This window comes from Mustela nigripes, chromosome 1 (genome assembly GCF_022355385.1).
Source record: "Mustela nigripes isolate SB6536 chromosome 1, MUSNIG.SB6536, whole genome shotgun sequence".
Lineage (NCBI taxonomy): Eukaryota > Metazoa > Chordata > Mammalia > Carnivora > Mustelidae > Mustela > Mustela nigripes.
Genome location: NC_081557.1, coordinates 129,454,539 through 129,481,373, shown reverse-complemented (window position 1 = coordinate 129,481,373; position 26,835 = coordinate 129,454,539). Strand labels below are relative to the sequence as shown.

Sequence of the window (26,835 nt, the reverse complement as noted above, 5' to 3'; positions counted from 1 at the left end):
CAGTCACACCCTGGGTCTTGCTTAAATTTTAAGTATTAAATTTTTAATTTTTGGAGTCTAATAAGCTTTTATCATGTCTTTAGACTGAACTGATTGAAATAATGTTACTTTTCATGTCTGTGAACTGATTGAAATAATGTTACTTTTCAAATGTCTCTTTTTGGTATTTCTATTACCTGAATATTTTCTTATTTGCAAATGCTGTAATATGCATGCCGTAATATTTTTCAGTTCAGAAAAATAGATATATATTAGAATGTCCATAAATTTTCTTTGTATGTATAGTCATAGTAAAATGACTATGAAATTATATGAAAACATGTCCCAATTTTTAATAGTGCCTCTTACAGATTACTCCTAATATCTTTCATATACTTTTTTCTATTTCCAATAGAGAAATGTATATATATTTATAAATTTTTTATAGCTATAAAAATATATGTGTCATTGAAGCAGTACAGGATTTTTCTGCTCTAATATGAGAAATGTTTTTTGTGTTAAATTGGGACTCAACTTTGGTCAAAAAGTGGAATATGCTCACTTGGTTTTATGGAATTTAGTGGTTACGTTTGGTTGATAAATTAATTGGATTCAGCTTTAGTGAGAAATATTCAACACTTAAAAATTATGATAGCACAAATATGAGGTGTATAGATCCAATTGTAGTCATTTCGGTCTTTTCATGTTAATAAAACATTTTTTGAAAATAATTAGTTCTGTCTGGAGTTCGTCTTTTGGTGAAATCATTGTGATTTCAACCAAAGATTATTTGTTAAGTTAAACTACAGCAAGCATAGATTAAGTCATTCTATGTTAAAATGTCTTAGAGTGTTGTGTTTTTAAAACCAGTATTAAAGTTATGTTAATATTTCTTTTACAGACAATTTAATTTTTATTTTACAAAATTTAAATCACGAAGGAAAAAAACTTACCAGTATTGTACTAATGATCAAATGTTGCAGTTTTAATAGTATGATTTGTATTAAAAATGACTAGTTTCACATATCATTTTATAAGATTACAATGTATTATGGACCTAGATATTTTAATTAATATTTTAACAGGAATCAACCTTATTTTTATGTATTTCCTCTTCTGTCAGCCACTAGAGGATCAAGGCCTTTAGTTTTTTTATAATTATTTTTTTCAGACTTAGTTATTAAGCATTAAGATTTTTATCTAGGAGGATACTAGAAAATCTTAGTATTTTTAAAATAATCATAAAAGTTTCTGATTTTTTTCTAAGTGTTTATGAGGAAAAAACCAATATAATGAAGTAAATTGAACATTATTTACGTAATTGTTTATGATACTCAAATTTTGCTATACTTTGTTTATACTCAAACCGGTGGTCTCTGGCGGAATGCCTTTGGAGATGGTTTTAAAAATTAAAATAGATTAATATGTAAATTTTGAGAATTGAATGTGAAATTTATCCTTTTTTATTTTTAAAGATTTTATTTATTTATTTGATGGGGAGATCACAAGTAGGCAGAGGCAGGCAGAGAGAGAGGGGGAAGCAGGCTCCCTGCTGAGCAGAGAGCCCGATGTGGGGCTCGATCCCAGGACCCTGAGATTATGACCTGAGCTGAAGGCAGAGGCTTAACCCACTGAGCCACCTAGGCACCCCTGAAATTTATCTTTAGATATCATTTATGTTTTAACCTTTTCACTTTTTAATTATTTTTTGATTATCATTCATTACCTATTGTCATTAGTATTCATTATCCTGTTCTCTTGCTTTTAGTGATAAGAATTATTCACAGATTTAGATATGTGTTAGCATTAAGCAATGGTTACTTTGTACTGATTTTAAAATAAATGTGGTAGCTTCCAAAGGGCATTGTTAAACCTGTGGTAGAGGAAAAATAGTGACTCAGAACCAGTTTTATGCCAAATAGTTTGCATAAATACATTTATGAGTACAGTATAAACTACCATTATTTTCTAAGTATTTTAACTTGTTATCATTTTTTGGTCTTCATTAAAAGGAACAATAACTATTGAGATTTAAGCAAAAATTTTAAAGGCTTTTTTAAGGAAGAGTTTTATGTAACAAAATTTAGAGGGAGGTATAGACATTTCCCATATTACAACCCCTGTCCCCACACATGTATACCCTCCTTGATTATCAGCATACCCACCAGAATGGTAGAGTTGATGAATCTACATTTACACATGATAATCATCCAGAGTCCATACTTCACATTATCGTTCACTCTTGGTATTGTACATTCTGTGGATTTGGACACTTGTATGATGGCATGTATCCATCATCAGGTTGTTATATAGAGTACTTCCATTGCTCTAAAAATCCTCTGCTTGTTCATCCCTTTTCCACCCACCCTCAAGCTCTGCCCCCTACAGATCTTTTTACTAATTCTATAGTTTTCCCTTTTCCAGAATGTCATGTGTTAGAATCTTGCAGATACAGCCTTTTCACACTGGCTTCTTTTCCTTAGTAATATGAATTTAAGATTCCACCATGTCTTTTCATGGCTTGGTAGCTCATTTTTTAGTGCTGAATAATATTCCATTGTTTAGATGTTCATAGTTTATCCATTAACTTACTAAAGGACATCTTGGTTGCTTGCAGATTTTGGCAGTCATGAATAAAGGTGCTGTAAACATGCATGTGCAGGTTTTTGTATGGACATGTTTTCAGCTTCTTTGAGTAAATAACAAAGAGCACAGTTGCTGATTCTATGGTAAAAGTGTGTTTAGTTTTGTCAGAAACTCTGAAACTGAAACTCTCAAACTTTCTTTCACCAGCATTTGGTGTTGTTGGTGTTCTAGGTTTTGTCCATTGTCATAGGTATGTAGTGGTATCTCATTCTCATTTTAATTTGTATTTCTCTGATGACATATAATGTGGAGCATCTTTTCATATGCTTATTTTCCATCCATGTATCTTCTTTGGTAAGGGTGTGTTAATTTCTTTGGCTCATTTAAAAATTGGTTTTTAAAAATTTTTACTTTTGAAGTTTTTAGAGTTCTGTGTATATTTTGGATAACTGTTTCTATTTTTTTAAGATTTTATTTATTTATTTGACCTGGAGAGAGAGATTGTGAGAGAGAGGTAGCACAGGCAGGGGAGTGGCAGGCAGAGGGAGAGGGAAAAGCAGACACCCTGCTGAGCAGGGAGCCTGATGTGGGGCTCGATCCCAGGAAACTGGGGTCATGACCTGAGCTGAAGGCAGATGCTTTACCGACTGAGCCACCCAGGCATCCCATGCATCCCATGCATAACAGTTCTTTATCAGATGTGTGTTCTGTAAATATTTTCTCCCAGTCTGTCTTGCCTTCTAATTCTCTTGATATAGTTTTTTGCAGAGCAGAAGTTTTTAATTTTTAATGAAGTCCAGTTTATCAATTATTTCTTTGTGGACTGTGTCTTTGGTTTTGTATCTTGTATCACCATACCCAAGGCCATCTATGTTTTTTCTTGTCTCCTAGGAGTTTTATAGTTTTGTCTTTTACATTTTGGTCCATGTTGTAGTTTATTTTTATGTCTAAAATTTGAATGTGGATATCTACTTGTTCCAGCATCATTTGTTGAAAGCATGTCTTTTGTCCGTTGTACTGCTTTTGCCCTTCTTTGGTCAATGAGAAGTTGACCACATTTATGTTGGTCTCTTTATAGGCTTTATTCTGTTCTATTGATTTTTTTCATGTATTCTTTTGCCAATACCATACTGTTTTGATTTCTCTACCTTTATAATATGTCTTGAAATCAGGTAGCATTGATTTTCCAACTTTGCTCCTCTCCATCAGTAATTGTGTTGGCTGTCCTGGGCTTTTGCCTCTCAATATAAACTTTAGAATAGTTTCTTGATAGCTATAAAATAACTTTTTGGGATTTTGATTGGAATTGTATTCAATCTATAGATGAAGTTGGAAATAACTGAGATCTTGAGAATATTGAGTCTTCCTATTTATGAATATGGATTTACTCTCCATTTACTTAGCTCTTCTTTGGTTTTATGCATCAGTTTTATAGTATTCCTCATGTAGATCTTGTACACATTGGGGGGGTGCTACTGTAAATGGTATTGTGTTTTTAATGTCCTATTCTACTTGATTATTATTGGTGTATAGGAAAGGAGTTTACTTTTGTATTTTAACTGTATTCTCCAGCCTTGGTATAATTGCTTATTAATTCGGGATTTTTTTGGTTGGTTCTAGATTTTCTTCATTGATGATCATGTCACCTGTGAACAAAGACAGTTTTATGTGTACCTTCACAATCTGTATACCATTTATTTCCTTTTCTTTCCTCACTGCATTAGCAAGAATTTCTACTATAATGCTGTAAAGGAGTAGTAGAGAGGACATCCTTGCCTTGTACCTGATTTTAGTGGGAATCCTTGGACTTTCTCCCTATTAAATACATTAGCTGTAGGGTTTTTTTTTGGGGGGTAGTCCTTATGAACTTGAAAAAAATCCCCCTCTATTCCTAGTTTATTTAGAGTTTTTAACATGAGTGGATGTTAGATTATGTCAAATGTTTTTTCTGCATCTACTGATACCAGTAACTTTCTTATCTAGAGGATACTTTAATTGATCTTATGATAGGTTATACTAATTGATTAGCAAATGGTGAACCAGCCTTGCATCCCTGGGATAAATTTCACTTAGTTATGGCATATAATTTCATATATTTATTTATTTACTTATTTATTTCGTTGAATCAGTTAATATTTTCTTGAGGATTTTTTTCATCTTTGTTAATGAGGTATTTTGATCTGTAGTTTTCTTGTAATGTCTTTCATTCTTTTACTTTGGCTTTAGATAATGTTGGCTCACAGAATGAGTAACAAGATATCCCTTTTGCTTCTATCCTCTGAAGGAAATTGTAGAGAACTGATACAGTTTTTCCTTACATTTTCAGTAAAATTCACCAGTAAACCTCTCTGGGTCTGACATTTTCTGTTTTGATAGGTTATTATTTATTGATTCATTATCTTTAGTAGTTATAAATCTTTCTGGATCATCAGTTATTCTTTTGTGAGTTTTGGCAGAGTGTCTCTTTTAATGAATTGGTCCATTTCATGTAGGTTATATAATTTGTGGGTGTAGTTATTCATAGTATTCCATTATCCTTTTTATGTTCCCGGGATCTATAGTGATGTTCCCTCTTTCATTTCTGAAGGTTGTAAATGATGTTCTCTGTTTACGTTATAGTTAGGCTGGCTAGAAGCTTATCTATTTTATGGTTCTTTTCAAAGCAGCTTTTGGTTATGTTAATTTTCTCTTGATTTCCTATTTTCATTTTTGTTGTTTTCCACCCTAATACTTATTTATATTTTCCTCTGCTTACTTTGGATTGAATATTCTCTTCTTTTTTTAGTTTCCTAGGAAGCATGATTAGTGACTTAAGTCCTTTTCTAGTATATGCATTCAGTGCTCTAAATTTCCTTGTAAGCATTGCTTTTGCTGGATTTCACTAATTTTTATAAGTTGTATTTTCATTTAGTTTCATATATATTTATGTTTTTTTAAAGTTTCTTCTTTGACCTGCATGTTATTTTTTAGTGTGGTGTTACTGTGTAGTGGTGTGTTTTTAGTGTGTTGTTTAATATCCAAATATTTTGGAGCTACTTTTTATTACTGATTTCTAGTTTTATCCCATTGTTGTCTGGGAGCAAACAATATATGATTTTTAATCTTTACGTTTGTTTAGGTATGTTTTATAGCCTTGAATGTGGTCTGCTTGGTGAATGTTATGTGTTAACTTAAGCAAAATGTGTATTCCGCTTTTACTGAATGACATAGTCAATAGGTGTCATTAAGGACAGTCAGTTGATGGTATTGTTGGGTTCAGTTATGTCCTTACTGAGATTCTGCCTAGTGGATCTGTTTCTGACAGGAATTTTAAAGTCTCCAAGTAGAGTTAGTGTATTCATCTATTATTTCTCCTTGTAGGTCTATCAGTTTTTATACCATATTGTTTCATATTCTATTGTTAGGTACATACATGTTACAGACTATTATTTCTTAGTGGAGAATTGACCCCCTTTATCATAAGCAGTGCCCTTCTTATCTCTGATACCTTACTTTAAAGTCTGCTTTCTCTGAAATTAATGTAACTGTTCTTTTCTTTTGATTAGTGTTAGCATGTTATATTTTTCTCCATTCATTTACTTCTAATCTGTATGTGTCTTCATATATAAGGTGGGTTTCTTGAAGACAGCATATAGTTGATAAGCAAGTTTTTAAATGTCAGGGATGTATATTCACTTACATCTTAGTTGAAAGTAAGTTTATAATCATGAATATGTTAAAATGCACATATATACCTACATGTTTTAAAACTTTAGTTTTGGAAAATATACTTATCAGTTTGTTTTTAATTTTAATTGCTTCAGTGTCATCTATAAACTTATGGCATCAACAAGTGAAGGAATCAGAGTACAAGCTCTCAAGGCAATGGGCTATTTTTTAAAGCACCTGGCGCCAAAGTGAGTATAGAATTAAATCTAAAATGGGCTGTGGTATATTACTTTTTTTTTTTTTTAATAAATCTTTGGAATAGTATTTGTGTTCTGTGATTTCTCTAGTTCCTCTTTTATTTTTATTTATAAAATCTATATAAATATAATCCCATTTCTATGTATTAAAAACAAAGTGGAAACAGGAGTATACACTTTGTTTTATGTAAAATTTAAATTTTCCTTTTGTTTCTTGTTCATTATAAGAATACATTTGTATAAATGAAATTTTAGAAATGATGGAGACTTCATCTTAGGTGGGTTGATTATCATTTGCTTTATCTGACATTTTAACTTCAATGTTTGTCATAATATGTTGTGCTATAAAGATAATTCAAAACTAAAACTTGTTTTTTTTTTTCTTAGCTTTTCATATCTTACCTGTTATTCCTTATACCAGGGTTGGTTTATTATAAAAACTAAGTGTGGCAATAGAGAAGTGTTGGCAAAGGGTGGTCTTTATGTGGATCCAGTTGGCTTCCTGTAAATAAAGTTTTGTTGGAACATAGCCACAGTCATTTATTTGCTTATTATCTGTCGCTGTTTTCAGATTACAACAGCAGTGTTGAGTTGTTGCTACAGAAACCATATGGTCTACAAAGGCTACAGTATTTACTGTCCAGCCACTTGCAGAAAAAAATTGATGAATCCTAGGGTAGAGTTAAAGTTTATGATACTTTAGTTCATAAATTTTTGCTTAGAAGTTTGATTTTTGTGTATTTATCTTCACAGTATTCATTTTCTAATTCTCTTTCATTTTTTTCTACCTTTTCCTCCAAATTGTTTTTCTTCTTAATGACTTACTGGGTTTTAGATGATCATCCATAGTAAAGCTCAGCTTAATGCTGATGGAGAGTAGAAACTAGTTAATAAATAATTGCTCTGGAGATTTTCGTGGAGATTTTTGCTGTGCTGTGAACATAGCCAGTCTTGTATTTTTTTTTTTTTTTTTAAACTGTAGCTGTGCTTACCCTGTAGTTTGCATTTCTCTCCTTAAGATTTTGTGACCTTACGAATTTTAGGTTGAAGAAAATTTGGAGTTATTGAGTTGGAATTTGTTGATGATGTGAAAAACATTTTTCTGTCTTCATCCAACTTGCATTCTAAATAGTGGATAATCATATTCTGCATTTGGTTATTTCTTTTTATGAAATTGCAGAAGAAAAGCTGAAGTTATGCTTGGACATGGATTATTTTCATTGCTAGCAGAAAGACTCATGCTTCAGACAAATTTAATCACAATGACCACATACAATGTTTTGTTTGAGGTAGGAAATATATAGAATTTAATTTTACTAATTTCTTATTTTGAGTGTGCCTGTATAATTTAATTGATGAAATAAGATAATTTAGGTTTGATACACAATTTTGAAATTAGTTATATGAATATGTGGCTGCATCTTAAATCTATTAATTATGAATTATTAATCCATAATTACATCTCTGTTAAGTATTTCTTCCATCGTATTGACTATTTGATGTCTCGTTTTGTAATTAAGTAAAAAGAGTCATAATTTTGAAATTATTTATTTTATATAATGCAGAAGATATTTACCATGATAGCATTGTATTGTATTCTTAATATTGATTAGTACTGTACTTAAAGTTCATTAATAGCCATGGTAGTACAGTGATTATGCTAATATAATCTATTGTTTTACTTCTGTAGATTCTTATAGAGCATATTTGTACTCAAGTGATACACAAACAGCATCCAGATCCTGATTCTTCAGTAAAGATTCAAAATCCTCGTATGTATTTTATTTACTTTTATTTTTGTTTGTTTTTGTTTTCTCCAGCTTTATGGCATATAATTGACATATAATACTGTATAAGGTTAAGATTTACAGCCTCATGTCTGATTTATCTATATGTTATGAAATGATTACACAGTAAGGTTAGTTAACACATCCATCACTGCAAAGTTAGAATTTTTTGTATGTATGTGTGCTGAGGACGTTTAAGATCTGTTTTCTTAGTAACTTTCCATTATACAATACAGTATTGTTAAGTATGGTCACCATATTGTACATTAGATCCCTAGAACTTACCCACGTTATGACTGGAAGTTTGTATCCTTTCAGTACTTCACTCATTTCTCCTCTCTTTTTAAAATACTCTTAACTACTTTTGGCTAATAAAAAGAAAGTCACTGAGAAAAACCCAAAGGTGATATTGTTGAAAACATACCGTTCAAAAATATTTCATTATAGGCAATGAAATAATACTAATTTTATCGTTGGTTAATGTTGAGTATAAATTCAAATTGACCTTAGGTTATATAGAAATGTTTATATAGAGGTTTTGAAGAATTGTATGTGTAAGATACTGATTTTATGTATGTTCAGATTTTCAATAAATTTTTTATTGTACTGTTCAGTGATGTCAGGCCAAATTACATGAACCATGGATGTAGCTTTCATCTCAAATTATTGTCAAGTTAAGAATACCACATTTGGGGGCACCTGGGTGGCTCAGTGGGTTAAGCCGCTGCCTTCGGCTCAGGTCATGATCTCGCGTCCCAGGATCGAGTCCCGCATCGGGCTCTCTGCTCGGCAGGGAGCCTGCTTCCTCCTTTCTCTCTCTCTGCCTGCCTCTCTGACTTCTTGTGATCTCTCTCTGTCAAATAAATAAATAAAATCTTAAAAAAAAAAAAAAAGAATACCACATTTGGAATTGAAAAATATCTGCTTTCTTTATTGTTTATGAACTTAGTCTTGTCTAACAGTCTTTTCTTTGATATTTAGATTTCTTAAGCACTTATACAAAGTGTACATTTTTCATCTTTTTAAGATTATTGACATTAAAATAACTGGTTTGTAGAGTTTTAAAATTTAATTACCTTTTGGATGGTGAATTGTGTTTGTGGTACTCTCTTTTAGTACTAGTTTTAAAAACACATTTCTGAAGCCTAATTTTCCTCAGCTTTCAGGGAGACTTGATGTCATTATTTTAGAGAGTTAAAAAAAGAAAACCTTGACTGTATTTATATAAATGTAAAATATATTTTATGTGATTATGGGGAAGATGACTTATTGAAGTAAGAATTTTAGAATATATTATCTAATATGTAGAATTAGAATATATTTTAAAAATATATATTTATAATAGAAAAGGATTTTAGAATATATTATATTCTATAATATAATTATATTAATATATAATTATATATTATATTTTATAATTATATAATTATAACATATAATAATACATTATAATTAAATTAAATATAATATATAATTATATATTAATATAATATATAATGTAATTATATAATAATACAATATTTAGAATATATTATATAGAATATATATAAATATAAAATATATTTTATGTGATTATAGGGAAGATGGGTTATTAAAGTAAGAATTTTAAAATATATTTAGAATATTTAGAATAGGGCGCCTGGGTGGCTCAGTGGGTTAAGCCGCTGCCTTCGGCTCAGGTCATGATCTCAGGGTCCTGGGATCGAGTCCCGCATCGGGCTCTCTGCTCAGCAGGGAGCCTGCTTCTCTCTCTCTCTCTCTCTCTGGCTGCCTCTCTGTCTACTTGTGATTTCTCTCTGTCAAATAAATAAATCTTTAAAAAAAAAAAAGAATATTTAGAATATATCTAAATAAAGAATATTTAGAATAATTTTAAAGTATATTGAAATATTAGACTATATTATCTAAATATTTAGAATATACTTAGAATATTTAGAATATATAATATTACAGTATACCAATAACATCTTTAGAATATTAATATATTAATATTAATATATTTAGGATATATTAATATACTTAGAATATTAATATATTTAGGATATATTAAATTAAGAATATATACTAAATAGAATATATTAGAATATAATTATAGAGTATACATATAGAATAATATAGGTAATATACTGTCTCAGAAAAGACATACCATAGAGTATGGTGTTTAAAAACATAAGCTGCCTGGCTTTTTATCTTGTCTGTGACTTTGGGTAAATTATTTAATTTCTGTGTTTCTCACTTTTCTTATCTCTAAAATGGGGATAATAACAGTATTTACCAATCACTGTATATGGGTTAATACCTGTATTTTCTTAAAACAGTGGCTCAAAATAGCATATTTCTCGAAATTAGTGGTTAGTCTCATCATCGTTATCATTATTATGATTATCGTCATCATGGTTTTCATTGTTCAGGTAGAGAAGTTTTTAGTTTGTCATTAGAAGAATTCAGAAATTACTCCCCAAATGTCTTTCATTGTATTTATTGATAAAGTAGCTTCATACTTACTGTTTTGTACTTATTGCTTCAGAATCACCAAAGAACCTTGGCAAAAGGCTAATTTAGAAGTTCTGAATTGTAATTGGGTAAAAACTTATTTAACTTTAGATTTAGGGTTATAGCTGTTCTTGTTTCTTTAAAGTTCTGTATTTAAGTATATATTTTAAAGAATTTTTTTTTTTCCTTAAAGCTAAGTATTAGAAATTTATACAGTGTTATATTTAAGACCATTACAGTAGCAGTTTCATTTGTATTTATTTGGGGTGTTGAATAGGTTTTAATTTCTGTTGAGTTTTTAATCTAATTTTAGTTTTGAACTTCTGGAAGAAAATCTTGATAACTTTTAAATTTCATGATAAAGAAAGGCTATATGCATACCAGGAATTTTGTTGAAGAAGCTGAGTTTTTTCTGAGATTCTGATTATAGCTTTTTTTTTTTTTCAAGATCAACTTTACTGTTTGGCAGAGATAGTGAGAGTTGTCAATAGTTTTACTATTATTTAATTCACTTTTAATTTAATTTGATTTAATGTAATATTCAACTTTTATACATTTGTAATGACAAATATAAATTCCCTTTCTTATGGATGCTTTTAGTTAATGTATTGTTACTCTTTTCTGCAGATGATTTTTTTTTTTAAATAACAAAAATGGATGTTTTCATTTATGTCAGGGAAACTAGAGAAATATATTAATGATATTTTATCATTAATTTTTTGTGATATTTTGGTTTTTATTAATTTATGAATTATCTTACAGAGATACTAAAAGTAATTGCAACCCTACTTCGAAATTCTCCCCAGTGTCCAGAGAGCATGGAAGTTCGCAGAGCCTTTCTTTCTGACATGATTAAACTTTTTAATAACAGTAGAGAAAACAGAAGGTAAGTGGGATCAGAAAGCAATTATTTGCACTGTTCAAGTCCAGGTTTGAGTTTGAGTGAAACCATTTTTTTCTAATAAGGATTGTTTTAAAAAGTACTGTGAAATGAATTTTCCATATGCTTTTTTCATTAGAGGTATATAGATAATGTACCATACATTTAAACTGAGTTTTCAGTACCCCTGTCTTTAATTGTTTTAAATCATACATAGAGGTGCCTTTTTGGGGTTATTTTGTTTTAAACTTTTACTTTTTAGAATTCTTAGGGATAAGTTTGTGTTTTTTTCCCCCCCAGTACTTCAGTATCCTTTTATAATTTTCAGGAGCTTGCTACAGTGTTCTGTATGGCAAGAGTGGATGCTTTCTCTTTGCTATTTCAATCCTAAGAATTCTGATGAGCAAAAGATAACAGAAATGGTGTATGCCATATTCAGAATCCTACTTTACCATGCAGTCAAATATGAGTGGGGTGGCTGGCGTGTGTGGGTAGACACCTTATCAATCACACATTCAAAGGTAAGTTTTTTTTTTTAAATGAAAATGTATTTTAGTGTTTTAAATGTCTATAATTTTGATTTTACTCATTATTCTCTGAAAACGCAGTGAAAGGAACAACTTTTTAAAAAAGGGAATCTCTAGACAGAAAGTTTATCCAATGTTTTTAGAATCAAAATATGTTTTTCAAATGTTATTTTTATGTATGCTTACCTTAATATAGTGAAACCTCATGCCACAACATAAAGAAAGATATTTTTGTAGATAGGGTTCTCTAAATTTTAGGATACTTGGAAGCTTTTGAACACAAGGTGGCGCAGTATAGTCAAAGATGAGGTGTTATTCTAATAATGTAAGGTGGTTGAATAAATAGAAAAGCTCAGGCTAATGTTTGATCTTTGCTCACATTACAGTCAGTTAAAAAATTGATTTGAAAGAAGCTGCTAGTCTTTTTTTTTTTAACCTAAGCCAGTGTAAGTTAGTTATTTATGGATGGCTTTTGTTTGAAATTGTTTACAAAATACTCTAGATACACAAGAAGGTATAAAGAATAATATATCTACCGGTATTTATGATATTGGATTCTCCATCCCAGTTGCTTTGTCTGTCATTGTTAGCCCCTCTCTCCTTCCCCGCTAACCTTAATTTGGATGTTTCATTATTTCTGTTTCTTATATATATTTTTAACAACACACACGTCTAAACACTAAAGAATTTTACTTTTTATGTTTATACTTAATATAAGTGGTATCATATTAAACACATTTTCTGTAGCTTGCTGTTTTTACTTGTCATTGTTTGAGATTCATCCACATTGACCCATGTAATTGTGTTCATTTTCTCAGTTGTGTTGTATTCCATGGCATGGCTTTATTCATTTACCGGTCAATGAGTATTTTTGATACATTTTGAATTTGGAAGTTTCCCTTTCTATATTCCTAGAAGTGGACTTGCTGACTTGTGAGATGCAAGTGTTGAACATTAGATAATAATGCAGATTTTTTCCCAAGTAGTATATCCATTTCTGTGCTTGCTGGTGATGTGTAAGTTCTCATTACTTTGCATTACTTCATTACTTGGTTTGGCTGAAGGTTTAAAATTTGCAAATTTGACAAATTTTAAATGTTGAATTGCCATAATTTTAATTTATATTATTGTGTAATAGGAGCTTTACAGATATATTCTTGTCTTAATCTCTTGCTTGCTCTATTATTTATGAATATCTTCTGCCAATTTGTGGTTTAGTGACTTAATTTTTAGAGTTTCATATTTGTATCTTCTGAGGAAATTTTACATTTCAAATAATGCATAAAATTTGTTAATTTCTTTCATGGTTTATGTACTTTGTGTCTTGTTCAACAGCTCTTCCTGTATTCAGAAGGAATATAATTATATAAATTATAAATTGACTAGAAGGAATAAAAAATAGAAATGATACATTTGATATATCTTTTAATATTTTATTGACTACCATAGTTATTTCTCTGAAATATTTTGCCATTCTTTTGGAGTATATGATTTCCTAAATATATATTTTTAGGTGTTTGAATAATTTTTAGTTATTTGAATGTACTTAAGAGTTATTTATTCTGCTTTTTTCATTACTTAATGAGAGGAAGGTATATTACTATCATAAGGATTTACAAAGATAGCTTAGATTGGAAGATACCACTACTAATTTATGTTTGTAAGAGCCATTTATAAAATCAAGTCTTTCTATTGCTAAATTAAAAAAAAGACTTGATTTTATAAAATGGCTTTTAATCACTCCATTTTTGAGCTTACCAGTTTTGTCTAAGGCTGGGTTCAGTCAAATATGGCATGAGAGTCAAATCTAGCCCAATGTGTTTTTGTAAATAAAGTTTTATTGAAACATAACTACCTCCATTTATTTATATATTTTCCTCTGGCTGCTTTCATGCCACAGGTATTCAGTATTTGCAACAGAGACTGAATGGCTTCCAACTCTAAGATATTTACTGTTTGGTACTTTGTACAGACTGTTTGCAATCTCTTATCTAACTTAATTTAGTTTGTGCTGGTGCCCAGATCTTTTTTTTTTTTTTTTTTAACTAACATATAATGTATTATTTGCCCCAGGGGTATACAGGTATACAGGTCTATGAATCATCAGGCTTACACATTTCACAGCACTCAGTGTAACACATACCCTCCCCAATGTCCATAACTCCACTTTCTGCTAGTATTGTTTTCCTCTTTATAAATGATCATGAGAAGAACAGGATTGAGTTTGGGTCTTAAATACATTTGGATTGGATTTCATATCTGTGTGGGGGAATTCTAGATTAGCAGAGTGCCAGTATAAATTAGACTTTTCAGATTTTCAAAATGGTTTTTTTGAAAACAAAAACAAAAACAAAAACAAAAACAAAACTTTCTCTATGCACTTCTGTTTGTTCAAGTCCTTCAGAAGAATGGCTAGAGGAGTATAATCTTGAGAGCAGTAGTATTACAAAAGTATAATCTTGGGAGCTTGGGAAACCTTTTTAGGAAAGTATGAGGTCCTCATTTCCCAGCTACATATCTATTTGAAAGTGGGGTTTTTTCATATACATAGACCAAAATAGTGTATAATAACAGATAGAATATAAAAGCAGATATTAGAATGCAACCATCATCATTAAGCTAGAATTTTGAGATTTGCAAAAATGTGAAACCCTAGCACTCTTCTTATTATTTTGTTTTGAAAAAGTCTTTTTTTAAAAAATTTTTTCAATTTATTTATTTTCAGAAAAACAGTATTCCTTATTTTTTCACCACACCCAGTGCTCCATGCAATCTGCGCCCTCTATAGTACCCACCGCCTGGTACCCCAACCTCCCACACCCCCGCCACTTCAAACCCCTCAGTTTGTTTTTCAGAGTCCATAGTCTCTTATGATTCACCTCCCCTTCCAATTTACCCCAACTCCCTTCTCCTCTCTAACACCCCTTGTCCTCCATGATATTTGTTATGCTCCACAAATAAGTGAAACCATATGATAATTGACTCTCTCTGCTTGACTTATTTCACTCAGCATAATCTCTTCCAGTCCCGTCCATGTTGCTACAAAAGTTGGGTATTCATCCTTTTTGATGGAGGCATAATACTCCATAGTGTATATGGACCACATCTTCCTTATCCATTCGTCCGTTGAAGGGCATCTTGGTTCTTTCCATAGTTTGGTGACCGTGGCCATTGCTGCTATAAACATTGGGGGTACAGATGGCCCTTCTTTTCACGACATCTATATCTTTGGGGTAATTACCCAGGAGTGCAATTGCAGGGTCATAGGGAAGTTCTATTTTTAATTTCTTGAGGAATTTCCACACTGTTCTCCAAAGAGGCTGCACCAACTTGCATTCCCACCAACAGTGTAAGAGGGTTCCCCTTTCTCCACATCCTCTCCAACACATGTTGTTTCCTGTTTTGTTAATTTTGGCCATTCTAACTTGTGTAAGGTGATATCTCAATGTGGTTTTAATTTGAATCTCCCTGAGGGCTAATGATGATAAACATTTTTTCATGTGTCTGATAGCCATTTGTATGTCTTGATTGGAGAAGTGTCTGTTCATATCTTCTTCCCATTTTTTGATATGTTTGCCTGTTTCGTGTGTGTTGAGTTTGAGGAGTTCATTATAGATCCTGGATATCAACCTTTTGTCTGTACTGTCATTTGCAAATATCTTCTCCCATTCCGTGGGTTGCCTCTTTGTGTTTTTGACTGTTTCTTTTGCTGTGCAGAAGCTTTTGATTTTGATGAAGTCCCAAAAGTTTATTTTCGCTTTAGTTTCCTTTGCCTTTGGAGACATATCTTGAAAGAAGTTGCTGTGGCTGATATCGAAGAGATTACTGCCTATGTTCTCCTCTAGGATTCTGATGGATTCCTGTCTCAGGTTGAGGTCTTTTATCCAATTTGAGTTTATCTTTGTGTATGGTGTAAGAGAATGGTTGAGTTTCATTCTTCTACATATAGCTGAAAAAGTCTTTTTTAAAGAAATGTTTATATTAATGTAATCCTTTTTGTTGTTTTAAAGTTAATTAGTATTTGTAAAATTACTTACTCTAATATGGTAAGTAGTAATAGTTATACCTCATATAAATAAAAAGTTTTGGGGAGCCTCAGTACTTTTAAGAGTATAAAGCATCCTGATACAAAACATCTTGAGAACTGCTGAAATCATAGGGTATTTAGGGCAGTAGTCTAGTCTCTACGTACAAAATAAAAAGGCTGGACTAGGAAGTACCTCAGGTATCTTTGAACTTTTGAACATTTATTTATATCCAGTTACCAGTCCATTTATATAAGCAATAAAGAGAATATGGGGTTTGGACACAGAGTAGTTCTGGCTTTGAATTCTGGTGTGTAGTAGTTTTTACTTGTATAAACTCAGGCAAGTTTCTAAAATTTTCTTAACCGTAAGTGTTTAATATAGAAATGGTCAATGAGGATATAAATGTGAAGTTAATGAAAGAAATAACAGAAAATAGAATGAACTATTCGGTGACTATTTTCCTTTGTTAAAACTCTATCATTATGGGGCGCCTGGGTGGCTCAGTGGGTTAAGCCTCTTCCTTCAGCTCAGGTCATGATTTCAGGTCCTGGATTGAGCCCCACATAGGGCTCTTTGCTCAGTGGGGAACCTGCTTCTCTCTCTCTCTCTGCCTTCCTCTCTGCCTACTTGTGATCTTTCTCTGTCAAATAAATAAATAAAATCTTAAAAAAAACCCCACAAAACTCTATCAATCTTCCTAGTCATGTTTTCATTCTCACTGTCAACATTCTAGTTCAGGCCTCAAGTCACTTCATGTTTAATATAAATTCAACTTTTAAAATGAGGAATTACTTATATCCCCAATAATTTGTATAGCACTATATGCTGTGAACTGTTACAGTGGAAGAATTGTGACTATCCAGCTTAACATGCTGTGTGGGTCTCCCTATCCAATCCCCACCCCAGACCTAATCACCATTTTGAATTTTGTGCTTACCATTTCCTTCTTAAAAATCATTAAAAAATGTATTCATTAGTGATATATTATCTAGTTTTCCCTATTTTTATAGTTATGAAAATGACATAAAAAAAAGAAAATGACATCATACTTTGTGGATGCTTCTCTTACTTTTTTCTCTGTCAAACCTTTTATTTTTAAGATTTTTTTTTTATTGTCACATACAGCTTGGATTTGTTCATTCACAGTGCTATGAATAACTGAGGTGTTCAAAGGCAGTGGTTTTCCTATAGTTGTCAGTTTAATACTTCTTATAACTGTGACTTACAGTAAGAACTTCATAGTAGCCACATATGTATGTAGATGGACTCACAGAAACCCTTCTCCTCTCACACACCTGAAACCTAGGTTTCAGGAGACAGTATTTGCCCTTACTAAACTTTGGTTGATAGAGATGCATTCTTATGTTTAAAAATGCTGATGATGCCCCATCGAGTTGATTCTGTGATCAGCCAGCTGAATTATCTTCAATTTGAAAAGAGCACTGCTCTAGGAAATATAAGTAGAATTGCTAGATTCTAAGTAATGGTCTACCCTCTAATCCATGACACTTCAGGTTTCTTATTTTTGCAAGGTTTTGTATTCTGCCTACATTAAAGTTTTTTTCCCCACTCAGTGATTTTGTATGTAGTTTTTTATACATGTCTAGATCACTTTGACTCTGCATATTTCTAATGGTCAGTAGCCTTAGGTATTATTTTCCTCTAGATTTATTAAGCTAAAAATAACATATAGTGTTATTTCCTCCATAAACACTTTGTTCTGATTTTCATAAAAAGGCAAATAATGTAATTTTTTTAAACAAAATAGTTTTTTCTACCTTATCTTTCATTTTCCCTTGAAAAAAGAGTTTCTTACCTTACCTTCCACTGTTTTACTTGGCAAAAATTTTTGCTCTGTGTTGGTTCTAGTCTTATATCAGTCTTTGTTAAATCTTCATTTTTGTTTACATGGCATCGGCTTTGTATTCCTTTGTACTTAACCAAATCCTTTATATTTTTCAGGAATTTAGCTAATTAAATCACTTATATGACAGTTTTCATACAGAATTTATGAATGAATTACATTCTGTATGAATTCACAGTGCTTAATTTTCTGTTGGTATCTTACATGTCCTTTCTCTCCCTCCTTTTCCCCTTCCCCTGACTTCCTCCTGTCTTTCTCTCCCCATCTACCTCCTCTCACTCCCTAGTCATCAACTAATCAGTCTTTTGTACCTGCTAACTCTAACTATTGCTTTGACTGTGGGTACCTAGTGCAGTCTGTGCTGCCTTCTGTCACTGGCAGCTAACTCCCCCCATTTGCTTGTCTCTTCTTTTATCCACACTCAGACTTTGCTGTCCTTCTCTCTGTTTTTCCCTTCAGCATTCCTCCATCCCTTCCGTACCCCTGCCTTCACCCTTCCCCCAGTCTATGTTTCTTTTTTGGGGGGTTTTATCCTTAGTGAATCTGTGTTTGTTTTGTCCTTGCTTCTTTCCTCCCCACTCTCTCTGTTGGATAGTTCGGTACTCTTGGTCTCTCTTGATCATTTTCAGTTACTCTGTCTCTAGGTCTTACTCTAGTTGCCCACCACTTTTCTTCCCTTTTTTCTTTCCTTTCTGCTATTCCCTTTTCTTCTTCTACCTTCTTCTGTTTGAGTACTTTCTGGCTACTATGTAAGATAGAAAGATGAATCAGGAACAGATCTTAGAAGTTACTGTCTAATATGGAAGATAATATAAGTACAAATATAAGTACAAAAAGACTAAAAAACTAAGGCAAGAAGGAATAAGTGGCATAGAAGAGATACAGTGAAAAGATAGCCTCACACGAAGACATCTGAGAGGTTTGTAGAAAAAAGGTCATTTGATGACAGCATTGAAGGGTGAATAGGATTTGGGGATGTAGAGTTTGGGGTGGTGAGAATCACTGGTGGAGGAATTGACATACATAAAGGTGAAAAGGTGATGTTACTGAGGAATAAGCATGGTGAATTGTTGGTTTGCTTGGGGGTTAGTAAACGAAGAAGAGCGGTGATAAGTAATAAGGGCAAATATAGACTACTATTTAATTATGGATGATCCTATAATCTCTCATATTACTGGTTAAATGTCAGTTCTCATGTTTTATTTTGGATGTTCATTGTAAAGTCTTATCAGCAGGGACAAAGGTCTTACATATCTTCATGTCTCCATAGAACTGTGAATAGAGCTAAGTACTTGGCAGTTGCACATTAAATAATTTGATGTGGGAAGGAGAAGGAAAATAAACAGCATTATTGTTTGGGGCTATTTATTTCAGCTGTCATGTGGTACCCTGCCACCCTGTGTGTGCCTTAGTGTCTCAGTCTTCTTTTATCAGTGAGGGATGAAATAGCTTCACCAGCTATCTTTTAAAGCACCTTTGTCATCACCACACACAGTAGGGTTTGGAAGTCACTCATCAGAGTAACGTTGGATGTGTATTTTATTATAGTGTCTTGGACCTCATCTCACAATCCTAATCTCAGTGTCATGGGATGTCCCCAGAAATTTGTTTTGAAGTCATCCTTTCTTATGCACCCTAATTTTGAGTGCCCCTTTGAGTGTATGGGGAATTAATTTTACTAATTTCCCTTCCTACCTTTACACTAAGCTGCTACTATAATAAGCTCTTTAGAAAGTATTGCAGATACAGAGGAATTCTACATCAATTGAATATGTCCCCAGTTAAGACCCCTTAATCCTTTAAAAAAATTATTATTAAAGAAAACCTTTTTTATCATTCTGGAAACATGTTACAGTGCAGAGAATGTTGAAGGAAAAATATAAACTATTCTTACGTAGTTCTGATATCAGTATTTTTTAGACTCAATTTATACACAGAAAACCCGAAGTATGCTTTGTATGTTTTATATGTATATATTTATAGTTTATGCCTTTATTATATATGGTTTATATGTATTTATAGCTTATTTAAAACTGTTACATAAGATCTCTTTTGCCTCTTGGTTCAAGAACTAGTCTTTGAACTAAGTTTTAGGAATAAAATTATAAAATGGAATAAATGCTGATTAAGTCAATTGCAGAAAATTTTTATCTGCATAAAACTGGACTTAAAAATTTTTTTGCTGTTGGGGCGCCTGGGTGGCTCAGTGGGTTAAGCCGCTGTCTTCGGCTCAGGTCATGATCCCGGGGTCCTGGGATCGAGCCCCGCATCGGGCTCTCTGCTCAGCGGGGAGCCTGCTTCCTCCTCTCTCTCTGCCTGCCTCTCTGCCTGCTTGTCATCTCTCTCTGTCAAATAAATAAATAAAATCTTTAAAAAAAAATTTTTTTTTGCTGTTAAAGTATACTTTTTTAAAAAAAAAAAATTTATTTGAAAGAAAAAGATCACAAGTAGGTAAAGAGAGGGGAAGGGAGGCGGGCCCCCTATTGAGCAGAGAGCCCGATGCAGGGCTCAATCCCAGGACCCTGGGATCATGACTTGAGCCGAAGGCAGGAGCTTTAACTCACTGAGCCACCCAGGTGCCCCTAAAGTATACTTTTAAAAATAAATGCTAAATCTTTACTTAACTCTGGGAGGGGGAAGAAGAAAGCTTAGAATTACAAATTGGTTCTTGCGATTTTTATCTTTAAAGTTTAGTAAGTGTCTTTAGTTTTATTTCTTTATGTGAATTCTTTTCATTGGTGAAAGCTTTTCTCATAAGGTTTATACAGAATTTATTTGAATATTCTATATTAATTATTTTTGGATTTTTAGTATCTTGACATCCATTTTTAAAATAAAATGGACTACTGACATCCTAAGGTGCTTCAAATCAATATTTACTAAAGTTTAAGATGGAGCTTAAGTGATTCAGTAAGTAGGTGAACAATTTGTAGCATGCTGTTAAAAATCTGCCAGAAGTATTGGAACCACATTTTTTTCTCTGGAAATACTCATTCTAAAGCTTTATATTTTTATATATGCAATATTGAAGTGATGCTTATTTTTTCTTTTTGCAGCCATTTAAAATTTCAGTATCATAAATTTATAACATGGTTCTTGATAAAGTACTGGTGTGTAAAAAACTAATGTTGCAGAATTGTATAGCTTTTGCAGAGTTACATCAGGATACATTCAGCTGCTATAAAAAGCCAAAGAAACTCAATTGCAATTTTATTGTCCAGTTTGATAGATTTCCTGCCACCTTTGTAGCAGGGAAGCTGTGTGTCACTGTATCTCTCTCTCTTCCAACAGCTGAACTAGATTTTATAAGCAGTGATAGGTCTTCCAGTGTAACTGTGCTGGTTGTTTACTTTGGTCTTAAGGTTTCAAATATGTACTTGTTAAGAGTAACCTTCGTAATTTCATTATTTTCTTACGTGTTCTCTAGGTTGTTGTTGCTTATCTTTTCCTTTTCTTCTTCTTCTTCTTTTTTTTTTTCTTTTTAAAATTAAGTAGCCTCTATGCCCATGGTGGAGCCTGAACTCCTGATCTGAGATCAAGAGTCCTATGCTCTGTTGACTAAGCCTGCTAGGCACCCCTCTTCTCCTGTTTTAAAATGCTTTAAATGAAACTCTGTCTTGAGTAATTAATTAATACTGTTTACACTTGGTATGCTAGATTGCTTCTACTCTTTAATGAAAATTTAAATTAAGGCATTTAGAGTATCTTGAATTATGAGAACTATTCTAAAACATTTTTTTCTAAACAAAACTCAAAACTTTAGATACTGTATTTTGTCTAGGCCTATATTGTCACAACATAGAATGGGTCTATGACTTAAAATAATAAGTAAGTAAAAGTTACTCACACTTATATGAATTTCAGTGGCTGCATATTATTAGGTATATATAACACATCCTATTATGGAGAAGTAAAGTTAAGAGCAAAAGCTGAGCTTGATATAACATCTGAATGCTATCAAGCTACTTGTTATTATAGGAAAGACTAATGGAGTAAATTAGTAAATCTTCAAAGATTCCAAAAATTTAAAATATTTATAAAATTTTAATAAAAAATTAAAATTTATAGATTTACAAAATTTATAAAAGTATAAAAATACTTAAAATATTCCCAAAGGGTATGCAAAAAGTGTGAGGAAATGCAAAAGGATACTTCCTAGAACAGGAAGACTCAACATCATAAAGTTATAATAACTTGACATTTCTTTTGGATATTTTATAAATTTAGTGAAATATCAAGAAGATACTAAGCAGTCATTTTTCCTTTGGTGGGGAAAAACACTAGTTAATTAGTTGTCAAAGCTAATTACTAAGGAAAAGTACAGCAAAATATATAAAAATATCCAGGGAAACTGTAACAAGCAATGAGAAGAGATTGACTCTACCAAATGCTAAAACATATTACCAATGTCAGTAATTTTAAAAATATAGTATTGATACATGATGAGATAGGTTGACTGGGAGAACAGAAAAGAAAGTCCAGAAATACGTGAAATTTCATAGAGGCTTTAGTATATTATAACTGATGCATCTCACATCACCTGGGAGAAGATAGTCTGTTCAGTAAATGGTGTTGGGACAATAGAAGGTTGACCTAGGTGGGGAAAAAAGTTGGAGTATCAGGAATTTTAAAGTATGGATTAATTAATGGAGGGCAGAAAAACCATAAATAAGTACTAAGAGAAGTACAGAATATTCTTCTATAATCTTAGATTGTATAAGAATTTCTATAATTTAAAATCTAGAACCATTAATGAGAAAAGAAAGACTAATAGTTTTTACTTCATTAAAACAAACAAAAATCTTTGTGATCAAAAAGTCAAACCAAATACCATCAGCAAATTGTTTAGAAGCAGAGCAAAGGTAACATTGCTAACATATAAAGCCCTCCTAGAAAAAGGTAGAAAAAAACCAATAGAAAAAATGGACTAAAGATATGATCAAACAGCCATAGAAAACTAAGTTAAAAATTACTATAGGACCTCTGGCTAGCTCAGCTGGTTAAGTGTCCAACTGTTCATTTCAGCTTAGGTCATGATCTCAGGGTCGTGAACTTGAGCGTCAGTCTCTGTGCTGGGTGTGAAGCCTGCTTAGGATTCTCTCTCTTAATCTGCCTCCCTCCCCCCATCAAAAAATTACTTTAGATGTATAAAAAGAGGCTTAATTTAGTCATTTGTAAGATTGCAGATTAAAACTATCCTGAAATAGTTCACTAAGATATAACTGACAAAAATATAGAACAGAATGTATAGCACATTTTAGTAAAACAGGAAAATGAGGATTTGTTTGTATGTATATGCATGAAAATACCCTGGGAAGATACATAATAAGTTAATAACTGATCCCTTGATTGTTGGGAATTATGCAGGTGAGGACCAGTGGAAGTAGGGAAACATACTCCATACTATTTCTTGCTTTTGTTTTTTGTTTTTTAGATCGATTTATTTTAGAGAGAGCATGAGTGGGAGGGCAGAGGGAAAGGGAGAGAGAATCTGAAGCCAACTCTGCGCTAAGCATAGAGTTTGACAATGGGGCTCGATCTCATGAACTCGAGTTCACAACCTGGGTTGAAACCAATAGTCAAAGGCTCAATTGACCACCCAGGGGCCTCTACATACTGTTTTATATTTGAATCATGTGAATTTTTGGAGAGGAAAACCTTTTCCTTGACTCTCTTAGAGTCCCTGGCTGGGCCTGAAAATTAAACTGACAATTAGAGGTTAACAGGAAAAAAAAAAAGCGTATGTATGTACTTAATATGTTTTATGTTATTACATAGGAGCCTTTACATGAAAATGAAAGACATAAAGAAAGGGTTAAGCCTGAGTGTTTTTATACTAGGTTTGATGAAGAGTGGAAAGTCATGGAAAAATAATAGGACAGAGGGTATGAGTTAAGGGTAGTAACTGGGGGAAAATTAGCAAGACCTGTTAATTTGGATTCTTTTCTGTATAAGGAATGCTCCTTTCCTCTGGGGTTTAGGGAAGGCATCTCTCCCATGAGAGTCTTTAGAGAGGGGGAGAGATCCGAGAGGTCAGATAGTTCTTCCTACAGCTGCCTTTTCTCAAATTTCCTTCATTTTAAAATATTCAATATGCTGATGTACCATATTTTGTGGTAGTCCGTTCTGAACCCTATCAAAATATATTATCCTGTTCAGACAGTGCTTTTAAGTTTATTGTGTGGTGAACGTATACTGCATATTATGTATAGGATTCGTTCTCCTCACAGGATTGTTTCTCTTTGTTATGAAACTTAAAAATTTTTTTTTATGGTATGCCTGGGTGGCTCATTCAGTTGGGTTTCCAACTGTTGATTTCAGCTCAGGTCTCAATCTTAGGGTCATGAATTCAAGCCCTGCCTTGGGCTCCATGCTGGACGTGGAACTTACTTTTAAAAAAATCAGAACAAAACAAAAACAAAAAGCCTTTTTTTGTAACCATTTTTAAAAAATAATTTTCTTAAGTATTTTTTTAGATAGCCGAGGCCTTATACTTGATACTTCTCTGTTAATGTTGTATTAAGGTAGCATTTAAGAACTTAAGTTTAACCAGAATATTCAGATTTGTAACCAAGATGCTTTGTATAAAATAGATCAGTAAATATTTTAACCTTATAAATATTAATAACTTGACTTTATTGTATCTGTTACCTTATACCATTGTTGTTGTGGGGTTAGAACCTCTATAAAAGACTCTCTGTGGTAGTGATCATTTTGAGCTATGCTGATTGATATTCCATTTGGGACGATTCAACTCTTTTTAACGAGACCTTATCAGCTATGAAATGTTGGCCACCTAAGAATTAGAAGTTAGTGTGTCATATTCAGCTGATATTTCCATGGGAAAATAACATGCCATGAAAAGATGCATTTGCTTGAAAAAGAAGGCCAGTTCCTAAACTTTGCCTAACATTTAAAAGTCTTAATTTTTATAGGTTAAAATCTTTTAAATATATGGATGAATGATGTTAATCTTTTGATGTATTATATTCATCTTTTATCTCCCAATTAGTAAATTTGAGTACCAATTAAGCTGAAAGTAATGGCAAAATAAATGTAATCATTAGTTCATGAGTATCTTTAACTCTAGTAGTTTATAGAAGTGATTTCCAAACATTACAAACAGCTATAGATTAGCTATCAAATGATTGTGAAGATTAATGACTAGTCTTTTAGCTGGGTAATTTAGAACCGTATCTGGTAATTAATTAGGAATTATCAGTCACAAATACCTTTAGGAAAAACAGTATCAAAAAAGATAACAACAAAGATAATTGCACAGTTGCCACTTGTTTTTAGAGTAGTGAAGTAAATTAAAGAGAAATTTCAAAATCAGGTTCAGAATTTTGAAAGAATTTCTAGGATTTAAATTTACAGAAGGAAGAATAAACAAGTTGGTTTGCTTAGGAAATACAAAGCACTATTTAGAACAGATTTGACTGCAAGTCTGTATAATCTGGAAAGAAAGAAGGAAGCTGGGGCGCCTGGGTGGCTCAGTGGGTTAAAGCCTCTGCCTTCAGCTCAGGTCATGATGCCAGGGTCCTGGGATCGAGCCCCCCATAGGGCTCTCTGCTCAGCAGGGAGCCTGCTTCCTCCTCTCTCTCTGCCTGCCTCTCTGCCTGCTTGTGACCTCTGTCTGTCAAATAAATAAATAAATAAATCTTAAAAAAAAAAAAAGAAGAAAAAAGAAAGAAGAAAGCTACTCCCTGTGGCAGCTTCAGGATGTGCTTTATGAAAGTGTATATTGCTTTGAATTGAAATTGAATTATTATTATTATTAATACTAAAATAGGCTCCACACCCAGTGTGGAGTCCAACATAGGGCTTGTACTTATGACCCTGAGATCAAGCTGTGAGCTGTGATCAAGAATCCAATGCTTAACTTACTGAGCCACCCATGTACCCCTGAGATATGTATTATATAAAGCATCTTTTGCTCTTAGAATTTTAACATTTAATGACATTTTTTAAACTTCTTATCATTTATATACTTATTTTTTTAAAAAGTTTATTTAGGGGTGCCGGTCTGGCTCAGTTGGTTAAGTGTCTGCCTTCAGCCTGCGTCATGATCCCGGGGTCCTGGGATCGAGCTCCATGTCAGGCCCCCTGCTCGGCAGGGAGTCTGCTTCTCCGTCTCCTTCTGCCCTTCCCCCCCAGTTTGTGCTCCGTCTCTCTCCCTCTCTCAAAGATAAATAAAATCTCAAAAAAAAAAAAAGTTTATTTAAATAATCTCTGTACCCAACATGGGGCTCAAACAACCCTAAGATCAAGAGTTCCACACTCTTCTGACTGAGCCACCCAGGCGCCACTGGATTTATTTTTAGTTTTAATCACTAAAAGTTTTATTGTTTATTTATATTCTGATACCTAACCCTTTGTTGATTTTTACATGTTTTTCCAAAACCATTTTTGCAGTGGTTCTGTCAGTCTATATAACTTGGTACTTTGAAATACTAACTCATAATACATTCAACGCTAGTAAAACGCTTACGATTATTTTTACTTAATGCCTGTCTTCTTTTGTTTTTTATATTCAGTTGACTCAAACTTACATGTCTCGATCATCTTGACATACTCTGACTAATTTTTTTTGGTGTTTATTTGTCTTGAGTTTTGATTTATATTTCATGAGAATAGAAAACTCTTCTGTTTTTAGGTAGTGCATCTTGTGACTGCCACTAACGTGTAATATTGTAATAAATTTTGACTGAAAGAATGTGACTTTGTTAGAGCTATTTTTGACTGAAAGAACATGACTTTGTAATATAGAGCTATTTGCTAGGTGC

The 26,835-nt window shown here is 32.5% G+C and overlaps 1 protein-coding gene across 4 annotated transcripts in view; it reads left to right on the top strand.

Annotated features, from left to right (window-relative positions):
• LRBA (LPS responsive beige-like anchor protein) overlaps positions 1 to 26,835 on the top strand; it is a 729,505-nt gene that overhangs the window by 140,415 nt on the left and 562,255 nt on the right. For all 4 annotated transcript variants that reach the window (XM_059373625.1, XM_059373604.1, XM_059373615.1 and 1 more), the window contains exons 18-22: positions 6,369 to 6,461; positions 7,651 to 7,759; positions 8,161 to 8,242; positions 11,513 to 11,636; positions 11,959 to 12,151. In XM_059373625.1, coding sequence (XP_059229608.1) covers positions 6,369 to 6,461; positions 7,651 to 7,759; positions 8,161 to 8,242; positions 11,513 to 11,636; positions 11,959 to 12,151 — 601 coding nt within the window. The remainder of the gene's footprint in view (positions 1 to 6,368; positions 6,462 to 7,650; positions 7,760 to 8,160; positions 8,243 to 11,512; positions 11,637 to 11,958; positions 12,152 to 26,835) is intronic.